We start from the raw sequence: 19553 nt of genomic DNA on the forward strand, positions 1-19553 counted from the left end.
ATCCTCTTTGGATCCTCTATCAGATCTTTTTTCAGCCTGGCTCCCACCCTGCTACCAAAGGTAGCTTCTTGCTTTCCTTGTGACTTTCCTCTTGGTAAAACACTGTAAATAGCCTCCAGTCACACAAATACATCAGCCCATTGGACTGCCGTGTCCAGAGCTTCGGTGCTGTACGTCAGCTAAAGGTGTAACTTCACCTTTAGCTGCATTCCACCGGCTCAGAAACTGCTACATCCTTCCCCACCCGGAGAGTTTGTCTTTGTGGCATACTTGCTTATTTGTGTTTCAAGTGCACTGATTGAAGTTACCAGCTGTTGCCCTTTTTTCCTACTTCTGCTCTCTTCTTCCCTGTCATATTTGCGTTATAAACAGAGAACTTGATATTTTTAGCTGAAGCACCAAACATGGACTCGGTGGCGTAGGCAAAAATAGATAATCATTTGGGCTTGAAGTAGAAATGGCTGCATATATGTGCTAGAAACCAGGGCTGGCATGGTCAGGTTTTAAAGGAAAGATGCTCAATGCTTTGCCATGTGAAAACTTGCCTGTGTACCTTCCTAGTTCTGGTCCTTGTTGGTTTGGTTTGGTTTTCTTTTCCTTTTGGAATCCACTGAATATGGAGAATGACTTAAAAGGCCGTTGAAGAAAATGTATTTCTTTGTCTATTTGCTCTTTGCCTTTGCAGCCCTGCTTTTCTTTGTGAGCTGCAGTCTGACAAATGCATGATAGAAGGGGAGTAAGAGGTCTTCTGATGTGATGGTCTCGGATATTGATTTTTTTTTCTCCCTTAAAACTCTTGTTTACAAATTCCTTTTCCTTTAATTCCTTGTTTCCTTCTGGACACAGCGCAAAGCTGGCTATAGGAGCACCAATGGATAAGCCTTTTTCTTAAGTGTATGCAGCTAATCCAGCTGTATGTTTTAGAAACACTTTGTACATGGTAACTGGGCCCTCTCAAACTTGAAGTGTGCGTGAAGCTGGGGTAGAGTGAACTTGGTGCAATTGCTCGAGGTATGGATGGGAATAAACCCCATGTTCTGACTCTCATGGTCTTGGCACCTGATGAAAATGGAGCTTATTTCCAAATGAAAGGGAAATGGGGAACAAATACAGTGTTTCAGGGGTATTTTCTTGAGTAAGCCCAGAGGAGGCCATGGGAGCTGGAGCAGCTCGGCTCTGGAGCCAGGCTGAGAGAGCTGGGCTGGTTCAGCCGGGAGAAGAGAAGGCTCCTTAAGGGGAGACCTTAGAGCAGCTTGATACCAAATGTGATCCAGTTGTCCTTGTGGTGTGGCAGGAATCTCGTGGTGAGATACTTCAATAATCCCAAATCTCATTTTGCACCTTTTCCTGCTTCATTCCTGCAGTTTTCATATCCCACTGACACACTGCATCTCCCTCTGGTGTTTTTCCTTTCGTCTCTCCCTCTACCCTCTGATCCCTGTGGTAAAGAAACACACGATTTCAGGAATTAGAGCAGTGTTGGTGATGCGTGAGGATAGTTTGGGGAAGAACTGGTGTTCTGTGACTGAAAGTTGCTCCTCTAGCACCTTACCTCCTCTGCAAGCTGTACCTGTGTTTTCCAAGTTCTGATTGATTTAATCTGTGCATCGTAAACCACCACCAAACTGGTCATTTTTTGGCCTTATTTGCTTGGGTGAGCCATGCATCCTCCTCAGGTGTGTAATAATACTTACATGCAATTAGCTATGAAGGAAAGGGAGAATGAAACAGTGACACTGCTGGTAAGAGAAAGCATTTTTGATCACCGAACCATGCGGTGTTCAATAGAGACGTGCAAAACGGGTTTGCTTTGGGTGGGGGGTGGCTGCCGTAGCGTTCCCCTCTCGTTACGAGCAGTACTCGTTGTGCCCAAAGGTGTGGATTTAACACAAGGGCGCGTGGCTGTGTAGAAGCGCCGCGGGGGGAGTTGCGCGCCCCGCGTGAAGCCGCGCTTGCCTCACGCGCGTTTCACGCGCTCGGCTTTGGCGCAGCAAAGTTGTGGCGAGCCCCGCTCCCATCGCTGCCTGGGGGCGGTGTTTGCGGGATCCCGGTCCCGCCGCGCGTTACCCGCACCCTGGGGCTGCGGTGCAGGTGCGGTGCGGTGCGATGCGGGGGATGTTGGGGGGGGGGGAGATGCCCGCACCCCACCCCCCCCCTCCGCGCCCGCCGGCGGCAGATCCCGCCCAGCGCGCGCCTAAGTGGCTGCGGGGGAGGGGCGGCTCATTAGGGATGCGGGCGCGCGCCGCGGCTCGGTAGTCGGCGGTGGCCGGAGCGCGGAGAGGAGCGGAGCAGCGCGGAGCGGAGCCGCTGCCCGCCCCCCCCCGGCCTCGCCCCGTCCCGCACCTGGAGACGGAGAGAAGGGTGGGGGGAAGGGGGGTAAAACCACCCCAAAACACCAAAAAGAGGGGCGAATTCTCTGGCTTGAGCTCGAGCCCGGAGGGACCGAGGGGGGAGGTTCGCGTCCCTCTTTCTCCCCGCACCGGCCGCAGGGGAGAGGCGCAGGAGTTGCGGGGACAGCATGGGCCGAGGGGCTGCGAGGAGCCGCTGCCCCCCGCGCCTGGAGCGGTGGCTGTTGCTGCTGCTGGGGCTCTGCGGATGGACGGCGGCGCTGCGAGGTGAGCGGGACGCGCCGTTACCCTGCCCGCTCGCTGCCCGCACCCCGCTGCGTGGCGGGAAGGGGAATGGGGGGTGGGGGGGTCCCACCGGTTGCTCGTGGTGCGGGCGGCGCTGCCGCGCGCCCCCTCAGCCGCGAGGACCGTTAAACCGCCGCCGCTGAGGGAGCCCCGCGCGCCCCGCCTGAGGTAACCACAGCGGCGGGGAGCGGAGCCCTGCGGCGGGACAGCGCGGCCGAGGTGGGTCTGCGGCGGGGAGAGGAGGGAGCCGCGGTTCAGGGGTGCGGGGATCCCGCCTGTGTGCGGGCCCTGTGGGCAGCGGCTCTGTGGAGGGGGTCCGGCTGTCCCGCGGCCGTGGGTGTGGGAGACGCGGTGACCTCTTCTGGCAGCGAGGAGCGAGGTACCTGTGGAGCAGAGCGGGCGCTCGGGGTTGGAGGTGCTATACGCGGCTCTCTGCTTTTCCTATCCGTGCAGGGTGGGTGTTTGGGGCGCTCGGAGTGCTCGTTATTTTAACTTTTCACCTGGTGAATCGCTTGAGTGGCACAGCGCCTTTAAGGCAGATAAGCCAAAGGATGCCAGCAGCCCCTCATCGTCTGGCGTCCGACGCCTTGGCTGGTCTGTCTGGACTTACCAAAGTGTTCGGAGTGCTTGGGAAGCGCGTGTGTACGTGGGGAACCCGGGGTTATGTGGTCCTTTCTGGAGGACACTGCCTGCTGTATCTAGTCGGTAATGGTGTGTTCATTACAAACAGCTTGTTTGTACAGCGTGGAGTAATGAGGCTTTGTAGATCCGAACAGATTCCTGTCACTGTGTGTGCGCTAGCCCCGCTGTGGAGGGCTGACTCTCCTTGCATGCCTGTGGTGCCTGTGCTTCCATTTTCTTGTATAGATGCGTTATTGGTTTGGTGTCTATAGAGGAGCTCTCGTCTGCAGGTAGCCAGCGGGTTATCCCATTGTCCCACCGTTCCTGGGATCCCAACTGCTGTGCTCCCGGTGACTGGTCCAGCAGAGGGCAAATGGGAGAGCTCTTGTGTAGCGGACAGAATACAGCCTTTTGCAGGTTCTTAAACCATAGTTCATAGAAAAGGGAAAGAGATGATGAGAACAGAATGAAGGCTGATATTTCTGAGTTATTTTTTAATGCTTTCATCAAGAAGCATCTGTGATGGCAGAAGAATGCATGGCTCAGTCAGTAGTGTGAGGTGCTTATTGCCTTTTGTTTCACGTTGTTTCCATGGCAGGTCTTGCACTGTGCAAAGTGCAATCAGAATCAGACCCTGTAAGCCCCTGATATTTCCCACCGCAGTTCAGGACAGGTCTTGTGTTGCTGTTAAGGAACTAATTTCAACTATTCAGTTAAAATTTGCCATGCTGGACATTTCTAAACTGGAGCAGGCTTGGTTTTGATCAGGATTCTGAGGAAGAGCAGTGTGGGTTTTCCATCAGTTTGGTGCCTGTGGTCTGTCAGTCGTATGTTGCATAGTGTTTACTTGGAGCTTTGGCTTAAGCAGTTAACCTCAGTCAACAACCCCTTGAGCTATAAGCTATGAAGTTGTTTAAAAGCTGTCTCTGGAACAAATTGTGTTTCAGGATTCTCTTCTGAATGGGGGTTAAAGAAAACTCAAATTACTGTAGATACCCGTCACACAGCTCTTTAAATCTATTGAAATGAATATGCATATATAGCTTTGGGCTTTTATTTTACAGGGTAAAATGCATAGACATGTTGGTAATTTGAAAATGAGAAGGATCTCTAATATTTACTACCTCATTGATGCATTGAAACTAATTTTGGGTTGCATGTATCTGAATAAAGATGTCTATAAAACATGAGCATTAGTATTCCTCTGTGTCTTGATATTAAAGCCTAAAGCTGTGTGTTAGGTGGTGTTTATAGATCTGAGTATATTTTGTTCTAAATAAGCATTGTTCAGGGATTTTCCTTTTCCAGTAGCATGGCACTTGCTGTACAGCTTGGTAGCCACTGCATATTGCTACTGATTTTCTTATGATAAAATGCTCCACTAAGCCACCTAATGGAATACAGGTCGGACTGTGGACACTGAGCTGTGGCAGAAAACACCTCCTTTTAGTGTGGAGAGTTTGAGGGGGTTTTAAATGTGTGTGTGTGTGTGTGTGTATATATATATGTATTTAATTTCTTTTAGCAACATAAAAAGCACTGCTAACATGCAATCCAGACAGCTGCAGATTTAAGATATTACTCTGCATCTAGGACCCAAGATGGCAAGCCAGCCTCCGGACAGCAGAGCTATTGGAGAAATAATGCTTGTCTTAGAATTTGCTATTTTTACTTCTCCGTTGATACTGAAAAATGTCGTGGTGAAGACAGGACTGATAATGCAAGTGATTTGTGTCCTCCTTGTACCTTTTGTCTTGCATTTATTAATGGCCTTGTGCAAATTAGATGAGCCTCCATGTATTTCATTCGAAGTGGGCTGGAATTTCATTTGTGTGTCTGAGAATTCTGGCCGTGTTTGCAAAGTACTTCACTGTCACCAGCAGAGCTGTCTAAGAGCTGTCACTGATGCTTGATGTGAGGAATGGTGTTGATTTGCTGCTCTGCTTCAGAGTTTACACTGCGTTAGCAGAGTCGGGAGGTTTTTTACGTGTCTTGGTTTCTACATCCAAAAGGAAGCATATTGTTACTGTGGCTTTATTAGACTGTCTCAAGTTCTCTTTCTGTGTTCCTGATACCCTGCTGAGAGTAAAGCTGTTTGATTATTCGTAAGTACATTCAGCAGTTTACTGTTTGAAATGTTTCTGACGTGCCAGCCCCAACTGAATACACACCGTGTCAGCATATTGATTTATTTGATCTTGAAGTCTGCATGTTATTAATATCTCAGCTAGGTGTAGACTTTGAAATATTCTTAAGCTGGCGATACAGGAGTAAACCAAAATTAAGGCAAGACATGGCTGCTTCGGGAATCTCTGTGTGACTTTGCTCAAATCACTCCATTGAGATGATGCTGTGGTTTGGTTTTGTTAGGACAAACATTCATTACAGTAACAACCCAGGTGCTCTGCTTTGAACCCTCCTTCCACTCCCATGTAGTGTGGGGTGGTGTATATGAGTTTCTCTGCCAATGGTTATATTATGATTTAACTTCATAACTGCTCAGAAAATAAACATCCTATTCCTGTAGGTTTGTTTAGTGAACAGTTTATCACCTTTTTCTGATCTTCACAGTGGTACAGGCTCCGTGTGCATGTGCTACAGTATTGCTGGTGTTTACATGGGTAGAGAAACTACAGTTTCAAACCAGTCATTTCTCTAAAACTGGAGGAAAAATGGGGGCTGTGAAGAGCAGCATTTCAAAACTGGGTGGAGGATGCCGAAGTTGTCACGTTTTTGAACTCGTAAATATGTTGTGTGTTTTTTCTAAGTCACTGTCTAATTTTGTTAAGGTTTCTATTTAGCTCTGTATTTATTTCGCATTTGCAGTTCGTGAGATAACTCGAACAAAGAGTGAGAAAGTCTGAGCATTTCTTCTGAGTATAAGACTGACTTTGGACATGGATATGCTCTAGTTTTGTCTGTTATAGAACACTCATCCTTACGAGGGTTGTTTTAATTTGCACTCTGATGATGCTGGGGTACATTACTGTGTTGCACAGAAAGCATACTAGGAATTTCTGTGATTCTGCAGATAGGAATGACAGTAAGTTTTCCTTGTGTTGCTCAAAAACCTGAAGAGCTCTGGAAGTGAGGTGTGTTCAGCCTCCGTCATGTGCTTTCTTTCTAATGCATGCATCTCTGTGAAAACGTTTCCTTTTTGGAAAGGCAAGAGAATTGTGTCCTTTCAGGTACTATATTGCGGGAGTGGTTTTCCTTGGCTTGCTCATGTATGTGCTTGGGAGATGTGGAATTTGTCTCTTCAGATGTAGAGCGTAAGGCTTGAGCTGTACAGGGGTGAAATGAGCTTTCCACGCTATGAAAAACATTTTCCATCTTCATCCAGTAAGAGGACTTTGTATTAAGATGAATTTTCACCGGGGCAGAATAGAAGCTAATCTGATGGTATTTCACAGTGAATTACAGTAGGCAAACACAAATAGTATGATATATGCTAAGATGGAAAATTACTTCTGGTGCAAAGGATTCCTCAGGGCCACTTGATGTATCTTTTCTGTATTTTTAGTCCTGCTTTCTGTTGAAAGGTGGAGCCTGAGAAAAAGAGCAGAATTTTAACACCAGAGGCTGCTGTTTCAGTTGTTTCTACATGCTGCTGCTGTTGCAGTGAAGCAGATGGTCAGGTTCATTTGTGTAAAATAGAGAAATGTTTAATTTTCTATGTATACTTTTAAAGAACGTTAATAGTCATGTTGTATCGTGTGGCCTTAGAGCGTGAGTATCTGTGACGATAAAATTTTTTATGCTCCATCAGATCTCATTAGAGATCAATAAACCGCATTTGAGAGCATCTCTCAAGTTGGGTATTGTAGTATGCTAACTCTACATACAAACTTAAGTAATCTGAGCCTTGTAATTTACCTGTATAATTGTGATTATTGTGGTTTTCATCCGTCTTCCTTCCCCTCCCCACCCACCCTTTTGTGGCCTTTTATAATGCCATTCAAAAATGTTGTTACTGCAGGCTCCTGGGTGGTGGAGTCCAGTTACCTGCCCGATACTGTTTAGCGCCAAATGCTTTACAGGAACGTCTGTGTAGGGGCTGTTGAAGGGCAATTACACTTAAACATCAGGCTCCCTAATGAATATTCTACCGACTGCTGCTGCAGGTGTTTTTGCCTGGTTTTGCCCCTTTCCTTTTGGAATTTTAAGAAGTTGCAGACCTCAGTGAAGCCCTGATGCACTGAGTTCATTTAGTTCCAGTTAGGTTAAAAATATTTTGGTTTGAATTTATTCAGCAATTGCGTTGCTTTTGGATTATTGAAGAGGATGAATAGGCAGTGTCTAATTAATTTGCATATACAAGGATTTTTTTGTGCAATACTGTGTCTATACGGAGGTAGAACGTGTGTGCACATAAACATAATATCAACATCCATCTATCCTAGTCTGTCTGTACCAAAAAAATATAAAGTGTTAACATTCATGTTTGAAATTCCTACTGTGAGTATCTCATTGGTAACTTCTGCTTAATGTGTCATGGAAAAAGAAACATGCAAGTAGCCGATGACCTTAATTCCTAACTATTTCATAAATCTATGATTCTATAACAATGTTCTGAAGAGTTTCTAGAAGCCACAAACCCATTGCAGGCAACTGAGAAGAGCAGCAGCCTTGGGCTGGAAAAGCAATTCAAAATCCTCATGTTTGTTCCCTGCTCTGCAAGCAGCTGGAGCTGCTCTGAGTAGGTTGCCATCTGGGGAGGAGCTGGCCTGGGAGATGGCTCAGTTTAGTTGCCAAATACGAGCTCTATTACAGCCTTTGCAGGGCAAAGATGATATGAAGCTGTAGCATTATCTGTGCATGCTACAGGCCGGTATTCCAGTTCCGTCTGGGCTGTGAAATTCCATTCCATTCCTGGTTCTGTAATCATTATGACTAGGGAGTTTAGGGGTTGCAGGCATGATTGGGACTTGGATGTACCTGTGTAATCCCAGCTCTGGACCTGATTTGTGACCTTGCAGAAAGGGACTCTTGACTTTTTTTGCCCTCTTCACAGTACCTCTACAGTAAGGGTGTGGGTGTAACTGTAAACTTCTCTGCTTTGAGTCTCCAATGAATGCTTCAGCACTTGAAACACTGTAATAAAAGAGTGTAATTAATCTGCAGATAAAGCTTATTAAATGTGTCTAAACATAAAAAGTATAATGAAAATGAATGGAAGTAGTGTAATGAGCTCTTTCGTTTCTTTGTATCCATGCCTGTTTTAAATGAGGAACAGGAACAACAGTAGGAGAACTTGTTAAAATTGCTTCTGACTTTCCAGGAGAGCTGCTTTTTGCCTTTGTGCTGAATGGAGAATTGAAGTCACATTTCACATGCTTTTGTGTCTAACTTGAGTTGAATGTCAGAAAGCTTTTTGAAGAAAATCTGCTCCTGGTTGATGGGGCTTTTATTTGTAGAAGGATAAAACAAAACATTTTGGATTTTGATATGTGTGTGGTTTAGTGCTCTTTGACTTGCTGCACAGAAAGCTGAAATCCCACCTGAAAGTGGGTAAAAGAAGTGTTGCATTACTTGTCTTCTGGTTGGATATGCTTGATTTTTGTTTTTGGTAAAAAGCGCTTTTGTGAAACTAAAACTTGTGAGCATTTCTGCGTGTGAAATTGAATTGGTTGAATCCTGGCAGACAATGAACATTAAAAGAGCAAACATGGAGATCTCTTACAAATTGAAAAGTTACGCACAAAATTGCTTCTATACTTCCAGCATTCCTAATAACAAATTGCATTACAGAAAACCAAATTTGCTCTATTAATTGAATTCAGCCTTTCATATAAACCCATATCTGATTTGCAGTTCAGCAGATGTGTTTGTGACTTTTATGGTGACAGATGCTTCAGGTTAGCTGTGTCTAGGCCAGATTGAAAACCACTGAAGACCTGTGGTAAGCCATTACCCTTTGAAGTATTAATTTCAGCGTCCAATTCAGGATGTATTTGCTGGTGATGACACATTGTGAGGTACTGCTGCTGATGCATTTCGTGCTAGTTTTCAGTTGGAACTTTGTTTTGTATCTTTTAACTTGGCTGTAAAGAACATGGGCTGTTTCAAATGAAAAAGTGATATTGGGTCACAGTTACCAACCCTTTGCTTGTCAAAGCTGTGCATGCAGATCAGTAATGAATGCAGTGGGGGCACTGAGAGACCCTCTTTAGCACTGTGTCCTAACTGAAGCTCTCTAAGTAAAGTTCTGAATGTTGTTACCCATATCATGTAGTTCTTGGAGTAATTTTGAAAAAAACGTGGACTTGTTAAAATAGCTTTATAATTCTGGAATTTACATTTTTGCTCCCGTGGATAATTGTGCATTCTTAAGAAACTGAGCCTCCTCAGGTGGTTCATAGGCAAATGGTCATAAGTTCCTTATTATGAAAGAGTGAAAGTAGCTGACAAATATTCCAGTGTTAAATACAGCAGTGCAAAAACCTCTCCTTTACCTTTACTAACAATAGAACCCTGATAGAATGAGTGGGACAAATCTGTAGATCTAAAATTGAGCAATTTGGTGAATCTTAAGCTAAGATGGAGTAACACGAAGCGAGATGCTGGAGATTTGTCCTGTTTTTCTGCTTGCTGTGTCTGTGCTGATTTTGGTTGGGGTTTTGGGGGCACCATAAAAAGCTACAAATAATGTATGGTATTAGGCCTGGTAGATAGAATTTATTTATGTCTGAGCAAATGCAAACATCTCAAAATTGCAAAGGGATATGCAGTAAATAATTGTGTATAATGAAAAGCTTCCAGGTGTCAACATCTAATTTGGATCAGCAGAAGTACGACTATAGCCTTTTGAAAGGTTGTGTAAATAAAAGATCAGGAAAGTCAGTAACCTCATAGTTAGGATTTCCACGCAGAGCACAAGGGGTCTGTGAGGAAGCTTGGTGAGTCTGTCTGGCAGTTGCGTCAGTGGCTGAGAAACATCACTGTGAAGTGTTTTGCCGTTGCTGAAGCACAGTGGTTCCTGGAAGGAGAAGGGAGGAGGAATTGCTTGGAGCTTTCAGGCTGCTCTGTTGTTGAAGATGTGCCAGCATCCTGACTCTAGAACCAGAGGGTTGGTGTATGGATATGTAACCCTATGTTTAATACTTTATTATAGGGAAAACATGTTTATTCATATGTTCTTGTTATTAGTTCAGCTTTTTAGGCTTTTCCTAAATAGAAAACAAGTTCAGGAATTAATTTAGTTTCTAATAAGTAGTGGTAGTATGTTAAAAATGGAAACAAGTTAGTCCTTTGCAGTTGTCAGCTGGTAGCATAGTTTATAGCTCTACTGAATACCCAGAGGCATTCCATTAATACCGAATTTGCCACAGTAACAGCAAAACTCCTTTTACTCCCACTATAATATTAAAAATGTAGGACTTGTTTTGTGTCAAATGAGCTAACAAAATAAAAGATGAATTTAAAGTGTTTAATCTGTCAGCATCAATGAATCTAAGAGGATTATCATTCCATTACGGCTAATAGATTTTTTCCAAAGATAACTTTGCTACTTGACTTGCCTATTTCTATGAAGATTGTTACAGATCTAATTTAGACTACAATTTAAATGTTCCTACTCTATTTTGATTGAATCTGGGAGTTAGTAATGTACAGAGATAGTAATGTGGTACCTGGCTTATGCTAAGCTTGATAACTTTGCTTCAATCACTTGAATACAGTCTTTCACTCTTGCATCTTTAATTCTTCACAAAGATTGCATAGTGTGTTGAGTTGTACTAAACACGACTTAAAGTTCAAGCTTGAGAGCTGTAATTTAACAAATGACATTCCTCCTTTTTGAGGAATTAGTAAGAGGTTGGTATAGCAAGAATAAAACTCAGGAATACCCTTGGGATGGGTAGCCTCCTGCTCTGTAAAATGAGTAGCAAAACTTCTCATTGTAGGTTAGTATAAGGAAAAGGCCCTGAGAGTTGCAATTCTTATCCTCTGAGCTATCGTATCTGTGTCATATCTCAGGTTTTGGAGTAGACAGTGATGTGGTTCTTTTGAGATAAACATGTATAACTTCATTTGATGCCTTAAAGAAATGGAACAGCAACACTTGTGTCTTCATTCCACCTTCCCAGACAAACTGTGGAGGAGGAGGAGGAGTACACAGTAGGTGGAGAAACTTCCCAGTTTTAGACTGAGCCTGGGCTATAGCTCTTGACTTAAGTAAAATGTAATAGTGCCCTCACAAGGGTCTTGAGATTTAACAATTAAAAGTACCATAGTAAAAGGAGAGATTAGTCCCTGCAGTTAAATTCCCATGCAGAATTTTTCACCAAAAGGCTACCAGAAGATTGTGCAGTGTACATGGTGTTTCACTAAGTTGTATGTGAAAATGAAGAAGGTTTTAGTGATTCTAACCACCGGCGAGTCATAGTGAGGCACTGTTGCTGTTCTGTTAGTGAAATTAACTTTGCCACATCTAGGTGGACTGATGCTCCCATTAAATTTAGAATTTAGTACATCCTTAGTCCTTTCAGAAGACGGACCAAAGAAACATGCAAATGGAGACTGCATCAACCTCTTCCAGCTGTAATCATCTCCCAGATTAGCATTGCAGTGCTGTAGCTTATGATGTCAGACTGAATTACATGGCTATCGAAATGGCACGGTGTACTTCAAAAACTGTTTGAATTCTGTGAATAATTTAAGGACTTACAGTTTCCAGTATTATTTAATGCTTTTCTCTAGTTTGCTGTTTCTAATCACCAGGGGTTTTTTGACGAATACATTAAATGCAGAATGGGTGGCGAGTGCAGGACCTAGACCCCTTCACAAGTCCAGGAGTGATGGCATACCACTGTGGGAGGGGAAAAGACCAGTAAAGCATCGTAAGTGGTGACCACAGTATTCTTAGCTCTCATTGCCTGTTGCTTTGATGGAAGTTGTGTCTGTAGCTAAGTGACATTTCTAGCTGGTTGTACCATTTCCCACGAAACAGCTTCAGCAGTCAGGGGCTTATTTGTACGTTTGTGTTTGAAATACAGCTATGCTCTTTAGCACTTTCATCCCTTGAAGATATGAAAGCACTCCAGAGATTTTATATTATTTCAAAGGGCAGGAGCAGTGTTAGTGAAAGGGAGGAGGGGACAGAAAACGCTCTACCTCTATATTTTTTGAAAGTTCTGTTACTGAAATACTCTCTATAAATGTTCTCCAGCATCTTTTGGTTGAATGAAGGGGTAGTGGAGGCAAAAGGTGAAGGACTTTCTTTCTGCTGACCAAATGTTGTTATTACTTGTCTGAAAATGCATTGTGTAGACTCTTTTCTATTTCTCTTTCACGTAGAGATTTATCTTATGTAAAAGATAAACCGTGACTAAATGTTTTGGAGCTAATTCAGGGTCCTGCTGCTGCCTGTGGTGGTGGTGGACAGCCAACCTGCAGCCTCCATGAATGAAACCACAGCCACTAAGAACCTGGCAGAGCTGCCTGGGGAGATTTTGTGCTTTTGGAGTGTCATTTGTAGTTATAGTCACATCAGTCCTGTAGGGACAAAAGATACACCTGTCACAGTGGAAACAAATAACAGCCGCTCTGTGGTCCCTTCTATTTGGCTATACTGAGCTCACTGCACTGTCACACAGCTTGAAATACTCCCTCATCCCAGCCTGTCACACTTAACCTCTAGAGCAGCTCTACATGAGCAAGTAGAAAAAGCTGCTCCTGGGAAATAGGACTTTGCCTGGGTTTGGTTCCTGTTTTTAACCCATGTTTTCTTTGCAAGTACACACAACAAAAATACACAGAATTCTAACAGCTCAGCGAAAGGAGTTGTTTTGGTTTGTTTCTTAAACCTACTGGAAGGTCTGTATTTAAAATACCTTATTAAAGGTATAAAATGTTTTATGGAGATCAAGCTGTTTTTCATACCGCGTAGATGGGAAGGAACTTCATAAATCCAGTAGTTGCTATGGAGGTGGGGAAGTGATTGCTTCATTTGTTCAGCGCACAGTGCCGCTGGAAATAAACAACTGAGTGCAACTTGCTGCTGTTGTGGTGGTGGGTGTTTTTTAAGCTGGCTTGTCACAGAAGGACATGTCCTGTCCAGCCAGAACATTGGCTTGTATGCGTAGAACTGCAGCCTCCTGCCCTGTGGGTCTTCCTGCCATGTCATGCAGAAGAAGAATGGGAAGGGAAGCAATGGCTTTTGACTCAGCCCCAAATGAAATGTGAAGAAACAAGCTTTGACGGAACACTGGAACAGGCTGCCCAGGGGGGTTGTGGAGTCTCCTTCTCTGGAGACATTCAAAACCCGCCTGGACACATTCCTGTGTAACCTTATCTAGGTGTTCCTGCTCTGGCAGGGGGATTGGACTAGATGATCTTTTGAGGTCCCTTCCAATCTCTAACATACTGTGATACTGTGATTAAAAATATGGGGATCCTGTGCATTAAGTGGCTTCTCATGCCTTCAGAAGGGGCTGATCTTTGATTAGGTACTTGTATAAGAGACATTCTATCTCAAAAGACATCTGAAGATCTGGGAGAGCAAAAAGCTCCACTGTTGCTAGAGTAACTGAGTGGTACTTGTGATTTGGACTCCTGTAAGCAAGCTGTATTTCTTTGTGGGGATGCTCACTACCAAGACCTGGCGGCTGCTGCTGCTGCACGGTAATGCCTGGTAGTGCAAGAGAGAGCCTGACCCAGCAGACTGCTTAACATTCATGCATGGTATCAGCTGTGAAGCAATGTCTGAAACCCATAAAGAAGGCTGCAATGTTCTAATTTATTGGCAGTGCCTCTTTTACGCCCATTGAACTACTCAGGTCTTTCCACAGTTGATTATTCTTTTCCGCAGTTATGTTGGAGGGGGAAGGAGGAGAGAGAAAAATCCTTTGCCACCCAAGCAGGTTACTGTACTGGCATGTTGGTACATCTGACCAACATCTTCTCTCTTAAAATGGGAATTTCTAATAAGATGATGGAAGAAAAAGGGATCACTTAATAAGGGGCAGAGTCAAGTGCATGTGGAATAACTAACTTTAAAAAATGCTGAGCACTAGTTTGTTACAGTGAGGTCCGTCACAGCTGAGAGGGCAGTGAGCTTCCATTCTTACTGGTTTAGCTTGGCAATGCTAAAGGGCAGTCTTGGAAAAAAATCCAACTTAGACTAGCGAGTGTGATGTGGTTTTGCTGTGAATGAATTGCAGCATTCTGCTGTCTTTCACAACGCTGCAGTGTGGATTGTCGAGTGTTTCTTAGTTAACCAAGCTTGGTGAGATCCGAACTGTTGCAGCATGTGTTGTGTTCACACACCTCATGGCATTCCTGGTAGCATCTATTCCTTTCATATTTCCAATATTTTCAACAAAATGTAGTCGACATCTAAAAACCTCCAGGTGGAAACATTGTTTCATGATTTGTTAGCTGCTTTTCTGTTGGTCTTCTAGTGATTTTCTCTCAGTTTAGGTTGATGATTTTCTTTTCCCTTGCCTCTGTGGGGTTAAGTTGAATCTGAGTTTGAAAAGAGGCAGCAGTTAGATAGGGAATGAGGATGAGGAAATCAAATCTATTTAAACAAAATAATCTCTCTTCCTAGGAACAAAGAAATTGTTTTAAGGCCAAGCTGTTATTCTTGCTCTTCTGTTTGTTTTAAACCTGCATTGTGGACACCAGGAGGAGAAATCCTCTTCAGGACTATTTAAAATGCTGTCCTAGTGGTTTAATAAGAACAGCCATGAAATTCTGCTCAATCAAGCATTTGATATCCCATGTATAGTAGCAATAAAAGCTGTTGTTTCTACTTTTGATAGTGATGTGTGCCTCAAAAGGGACATTACAGCGTACTGTCTTGTATGTTAGTGAAGAAGGTTCTGTTGCTGTTCCTTGTCCTTATTCTGTCTTCTTTAATTCAGAAAACAATGGGTAATTTATATGCAGTATTTGAGCCGTTCCCCAGCTGGCCAGCTATTCTGTACCTGTGTGGTACAGAATAGTCGTGCTGGTTTGTGAAGGAAGCACAAGATGCTAGTGAACAGGTAGGGTTTTGATCAGGGCAGTTGGGCATTTTGATGCTGCCCTTTCTAGTCTCTGTGATTTCTGGCTCAGAAATTAGAGCAGCACTATGACTTTGTTAAGCAGATTACAAGCAGTCACCTTTGCAACCCTTTTTGTGTAGATTGCTTTGTAATATTTATGGTTATGTAGCTGCCCACAGGTGATGCATCCTGATAGTTTTTAATACATTTGAAAAGAAGGCTATTTGTTTTGCTTTAGTGCCTTCTCTAGAAGAACTTGCTCAAAAGCGTAAAGCAGACAGGGTTGATCAAAGGATTGTAGCCTTATTTTATTTTGGTGAAAGTATTATATTGGCTGTTGGGTGGCTTTTCAGTAAAATATATTTGTCACTTGCAAGTGTTAATAAAGATTTAGACTGTTCCATGGCGAGACTCTTATAGGGAGTACTGAGATGATGTCCTGTATTTATGAAAACAGATTTTGACCTCTAGGTTGTCATTGAACTATTTCTGCTGGAGATCAGCAAATATCTCTTGTGGCTGTTACTGTTGTAGTAAGCTATTCCACTGATTCGGCACCACAAATTTCTCAGTAACCACATGAAGCGAGTTGTTTAATAAAGAGAAGACAAGCTGACCATTGAAAGTGTCTTTTTATCATCTCAAGGATCTTTTAAGACTTTAATTCAGAAAGTTAGGTAGCCCTGTTAGTGGTCCTGCAGACACACATCCTTGTATATTTGTGCATGGATTTTGTGAGACTGCTTAGAACATACGAGACCTACCAGGTTCACAGTTACGAGGTGATGCAGCTAGGTAGCTGTGTTGAGTTGCTTACATGTTTCCTGCCTTCAGCTTAGCAGTCAGAGGAGGAGATGTGGATATTTCAGCAATTCTTCATTTGCTGTATGTGACTTCTAAAATCCTTCCAAAATGGTTTGGATTTCATCAGTGACATTTGGGGCAAGTAAGACCGAAAGTAATTTCATTTACTGTGTGGTTACTTACAGTCTTCTTTATCTTCATGCTTGTTTGTTTTCAAATGATGGACAAGCTTCTTGGTGGATGCAAATGAAAACTTCATTACTTGAACAGGGTCAGTACCTCTTGGGTAAATTCAGGCTTCACCAAATTTTCCTTTCATCATGGGGTGAACACAGGCACTGATACAGAGAGGACTTGCCCGAGTTGTACGGTGCATACGTAAAGAAAACCTCCAGTACTGTGATCCAGTCAGTGGAGTATAACACTTGTGCTGCTAAGCAGAATTCAGCAGGGTAATACATGCATGTTTGAAAAGCTGGGGTACAGCAGAAATCACCACTGTGCTTTATTATTTCATTATTCTGTGTAATGTCTATAGAAATGATCAAATACATGTTTAAAACATCTTCGAAAGGCAGGGGAGTATTTCAACAAGCATTCACTTGTATTCTCATTTTTTTGATGTACATTTATTTTCTGGAAGGAGCCTTATGAAACATTTGTGGCAGTGTGTGCCACATGGCATTCAGAGGGGAGGGTCGGGAGTCAGTTCCTTGCATTAGACATTGAAGGGAAAAAGGAAAGCAAGTCTCAAAGCAATAGTCACTTATTTATAGTGGAAGGAAACACTGTGCATTGCTCATCTATTCTGAAAGCAGGAAACGGGGCAAAACCAGCACTGTGTTCTTGTAGACCTGTACTTGTGCTACACAAGAGAATTAAAAAAGCATCAATTTCTTATTGCCTGTAAATTGTTCGTAGCCTGAATCACACTTGGCAAACTAACAAACAGTTGACAGTATTCTGTTTTGTGTGTCACAGCAATGACTAATGAGCAAAGGTGTGGACTGTGAATAGTACCACCTCCTGTTTCTCATCTTATGCTAGTTAATAACCTGGACTGTCTCATTGCTTGTTGGTCTCGCCTCTTCTTTTCCCTTTTCATTTATCTGCATCTTTTAAAAATGACCTTGTTAAATTTCCAGCAGATAAACTCTAGAGAAGGCAGGCTACAGTAGCTGCTGGCTTGCACGCAGGCTTCCAATTAGCTGCAGAAGAAATCCAGCTGACAAGGGAATGAAAGATGAAATTCATATACTCAGCTGCATGTCATCAAGACATAAACCACCTCATAACATACATCAGCAAGGTCTGCAACAATGGTTTTAAATATATTCTGTAGACAGAGGGGGCTGTTTATGGTTTTACATGTGACCTGGATTATAATCTTGCCTGATACCGTTGAATACCCTCTCTGTCCTCTGCTCCGTGAAATCCAGGGTTGCTTTGCCTTACTAAAGGTCTTAGGTTATGCTGTCAATGAGACTTCTTGAGTGCTACACAACCTCTGTTATACACATTTCATCTGCAGGTTTTCTGATCATTATTACTCTGAGATTTCCCTGAGACATGATCTTTTGCAAATATGTCTTCGCTTATGTAAAGCTACATAATAACTGCTTGTTTATAATGTTTTTTTCCTAATTTTAGATTTTGGGGTTGAGTTGCCCTGTGAATTAGTATTTCAGGGGGTATTTACATAACTAGACTATTAAAAAAGCAAGGTTTCCTGCTGTTCAAGTGTCCCAACGTTTGTAAATGATGTTGGGTAAGTTGCATTTCTTGTCTTTATTAATAGTAATTCAAACCTCAAGGTCCTTGATCAAATTTACTACTGGTTTCTCTAGAAATGACAATTGTCTTTCCAAAAATCCTGCTTAAATAAGATGACAGAGCTGCCTCAGCATTGTCACAGAATTTCAGAGTTTCTTTCTGTTAGATTTTTGGCAAACATATTTCTGTATATGCCAAAATGCTTATCAGCTGCTCTGTAATGATTGCAAAATTCGATTAGTCACTTGTTATTCAAACACTTTGTACTGGTTTCAGTTTTGGAGCAGGGAAGGAAAGTTCTGAATGCAATTCCCTTGTTTTACTATGTTGCTATCGGGGAGATTCACATCCTCTGCTTTCCATCATTAACCCAGAAAGACTAATGCAGATAAAATGTTTTCTTTGGCTTACTGCACCTCATTTTGTGTTTTTGCATATGTATTTTTAATTCTTTAGGTTTGTAGAGAATTTGAGTTTGCTTTTGCTGCATTTCCTAAATCTTGTGCTAATTCCAAACGTCTGTTATGATTGCTGTTAATTTGGTTGGTTATATATGGTGTTTCTTCCAGAAACAGTTCTAGTTTCCACCTTTATCAGACAGCTTTGCAGAGAATAATTTCCAGAGCTTTCATAAGGAGAGTACGTGGCAATTTCTTATTCCTTTGATGCAGTATCAACATCTTGCTCAGACTCTTCTTTTTCTGCTGCAGCTCTGTGGAGGAGTCTTCCTAAATATTTGTGATAAAGCAGTATGTGTGTGTGTGTGGTCATTTATAATCATACAGAAGATATAAATATAAGTATCCTCATCTGGTTTGTGTTGGGAATGTGTAGTTTGCTGCTTGTTGGTACTGTTGTTTCCTGGGTACTGTTCTAGATAGAATTCAGGCTGGTGCCGAGTAGGCAGGTGAGAATAATTTTTATTTTATGCTGTTCTGCAAGGCATCACCTATAAATATCTACCCAGTTACTACTTTTATCTTCCAAAAAAATAATTCCTTAGAATTGCCCTGTATAAAAGGTTTACAAAACCTTAGCAATAGCTGAAACTCCCATCCGCTAGGCCATGTGCAGGAAAATGTGTTCACTGTGAAGGAGACTGCCCTGGCCCTCCTGCTTCCCAGCTACATGGTGTCTTTTGCTGGATAGCCTTTGTGATCCTCTCTGGAAGTGCACTCCCCTTCAGAGAGCACTGAAGCACTGAGGGAATTCTCTGAGTCTAAAGAGGTGTTCTTCAGTTCCAGAGCCACTTGAGCCATGCTGCAGGGTCCCTGAACACTTTAATTTCTGTGTCTGGTCCAGAGAGACACCTTACAGTTGCTAAGTGTCAAGGTAAACATATCCGATATGCCTTTTGTCCTCTTTTGCCTTATCTTAGCCCCAGGGACTCTAATATAAATAATATTTTACCAGGAATAATTCTGCACTTGAAGGCAAGCAGAATATGTGACCTAAATAGATGCCTTTCACCTATGAGTATTGCTAGCAGGCAGTTCTTTGTGTCGTTCTGGCTATGAGAGATAAAAAATACAGAACAGTGCTGGCTTTGGCAAAGTTTGAGAATTCTTAATACTGCAAACTAATAAATTATTGCTTATCAGAAATAGGAATGTCATGTCTCAATGTCTGCATTTTGAAAAGAAACATCAAAAGAATATCTTTGTCTTATGGATTCGTAGTTTTTCATAAAAGGCTGAAAACCACTTTCTGGAACCTTAAAGTGCTGTCTTCT

General features: G+C 42.8%; 1 protein-coding gene across 1 annotated transcript in view; it reads left to right on the forward strand.

Annotated features, from left to right (window-relative positions):
* Positions 1-2518: 2518 nt before the first annotated feature.
* UNC5D (unc-5 netrin receptor D) overlaps positions 2519-19553 on the forward strand; it is a gene marked incomplete at both ends in the record, with an annotated part of 118937 nt that continues 101902 nt past the window's right edge. Inside the window, one exon of the mRNA XM_080634429.1 lies at positions 2519-2615. Coding sequence (XP_080490555.1) covers positions 2519-2615 — 97 coding nt within the window. The remainder of the gene's footprint in view (positions 2616-19553) is intronic.

This window comes from Psittacula echo (assembly GCF_963264785.1).
Source record: "Psittacula echo genome assembly, chromosome: 25".
Classification (NCBI taxonomy): domain Eukaryota; kingdom Metazoa; phylum Chordata; class Aves; order Psittaciformes; family Psittacidae; genus Psittacula; species Psittacula echo.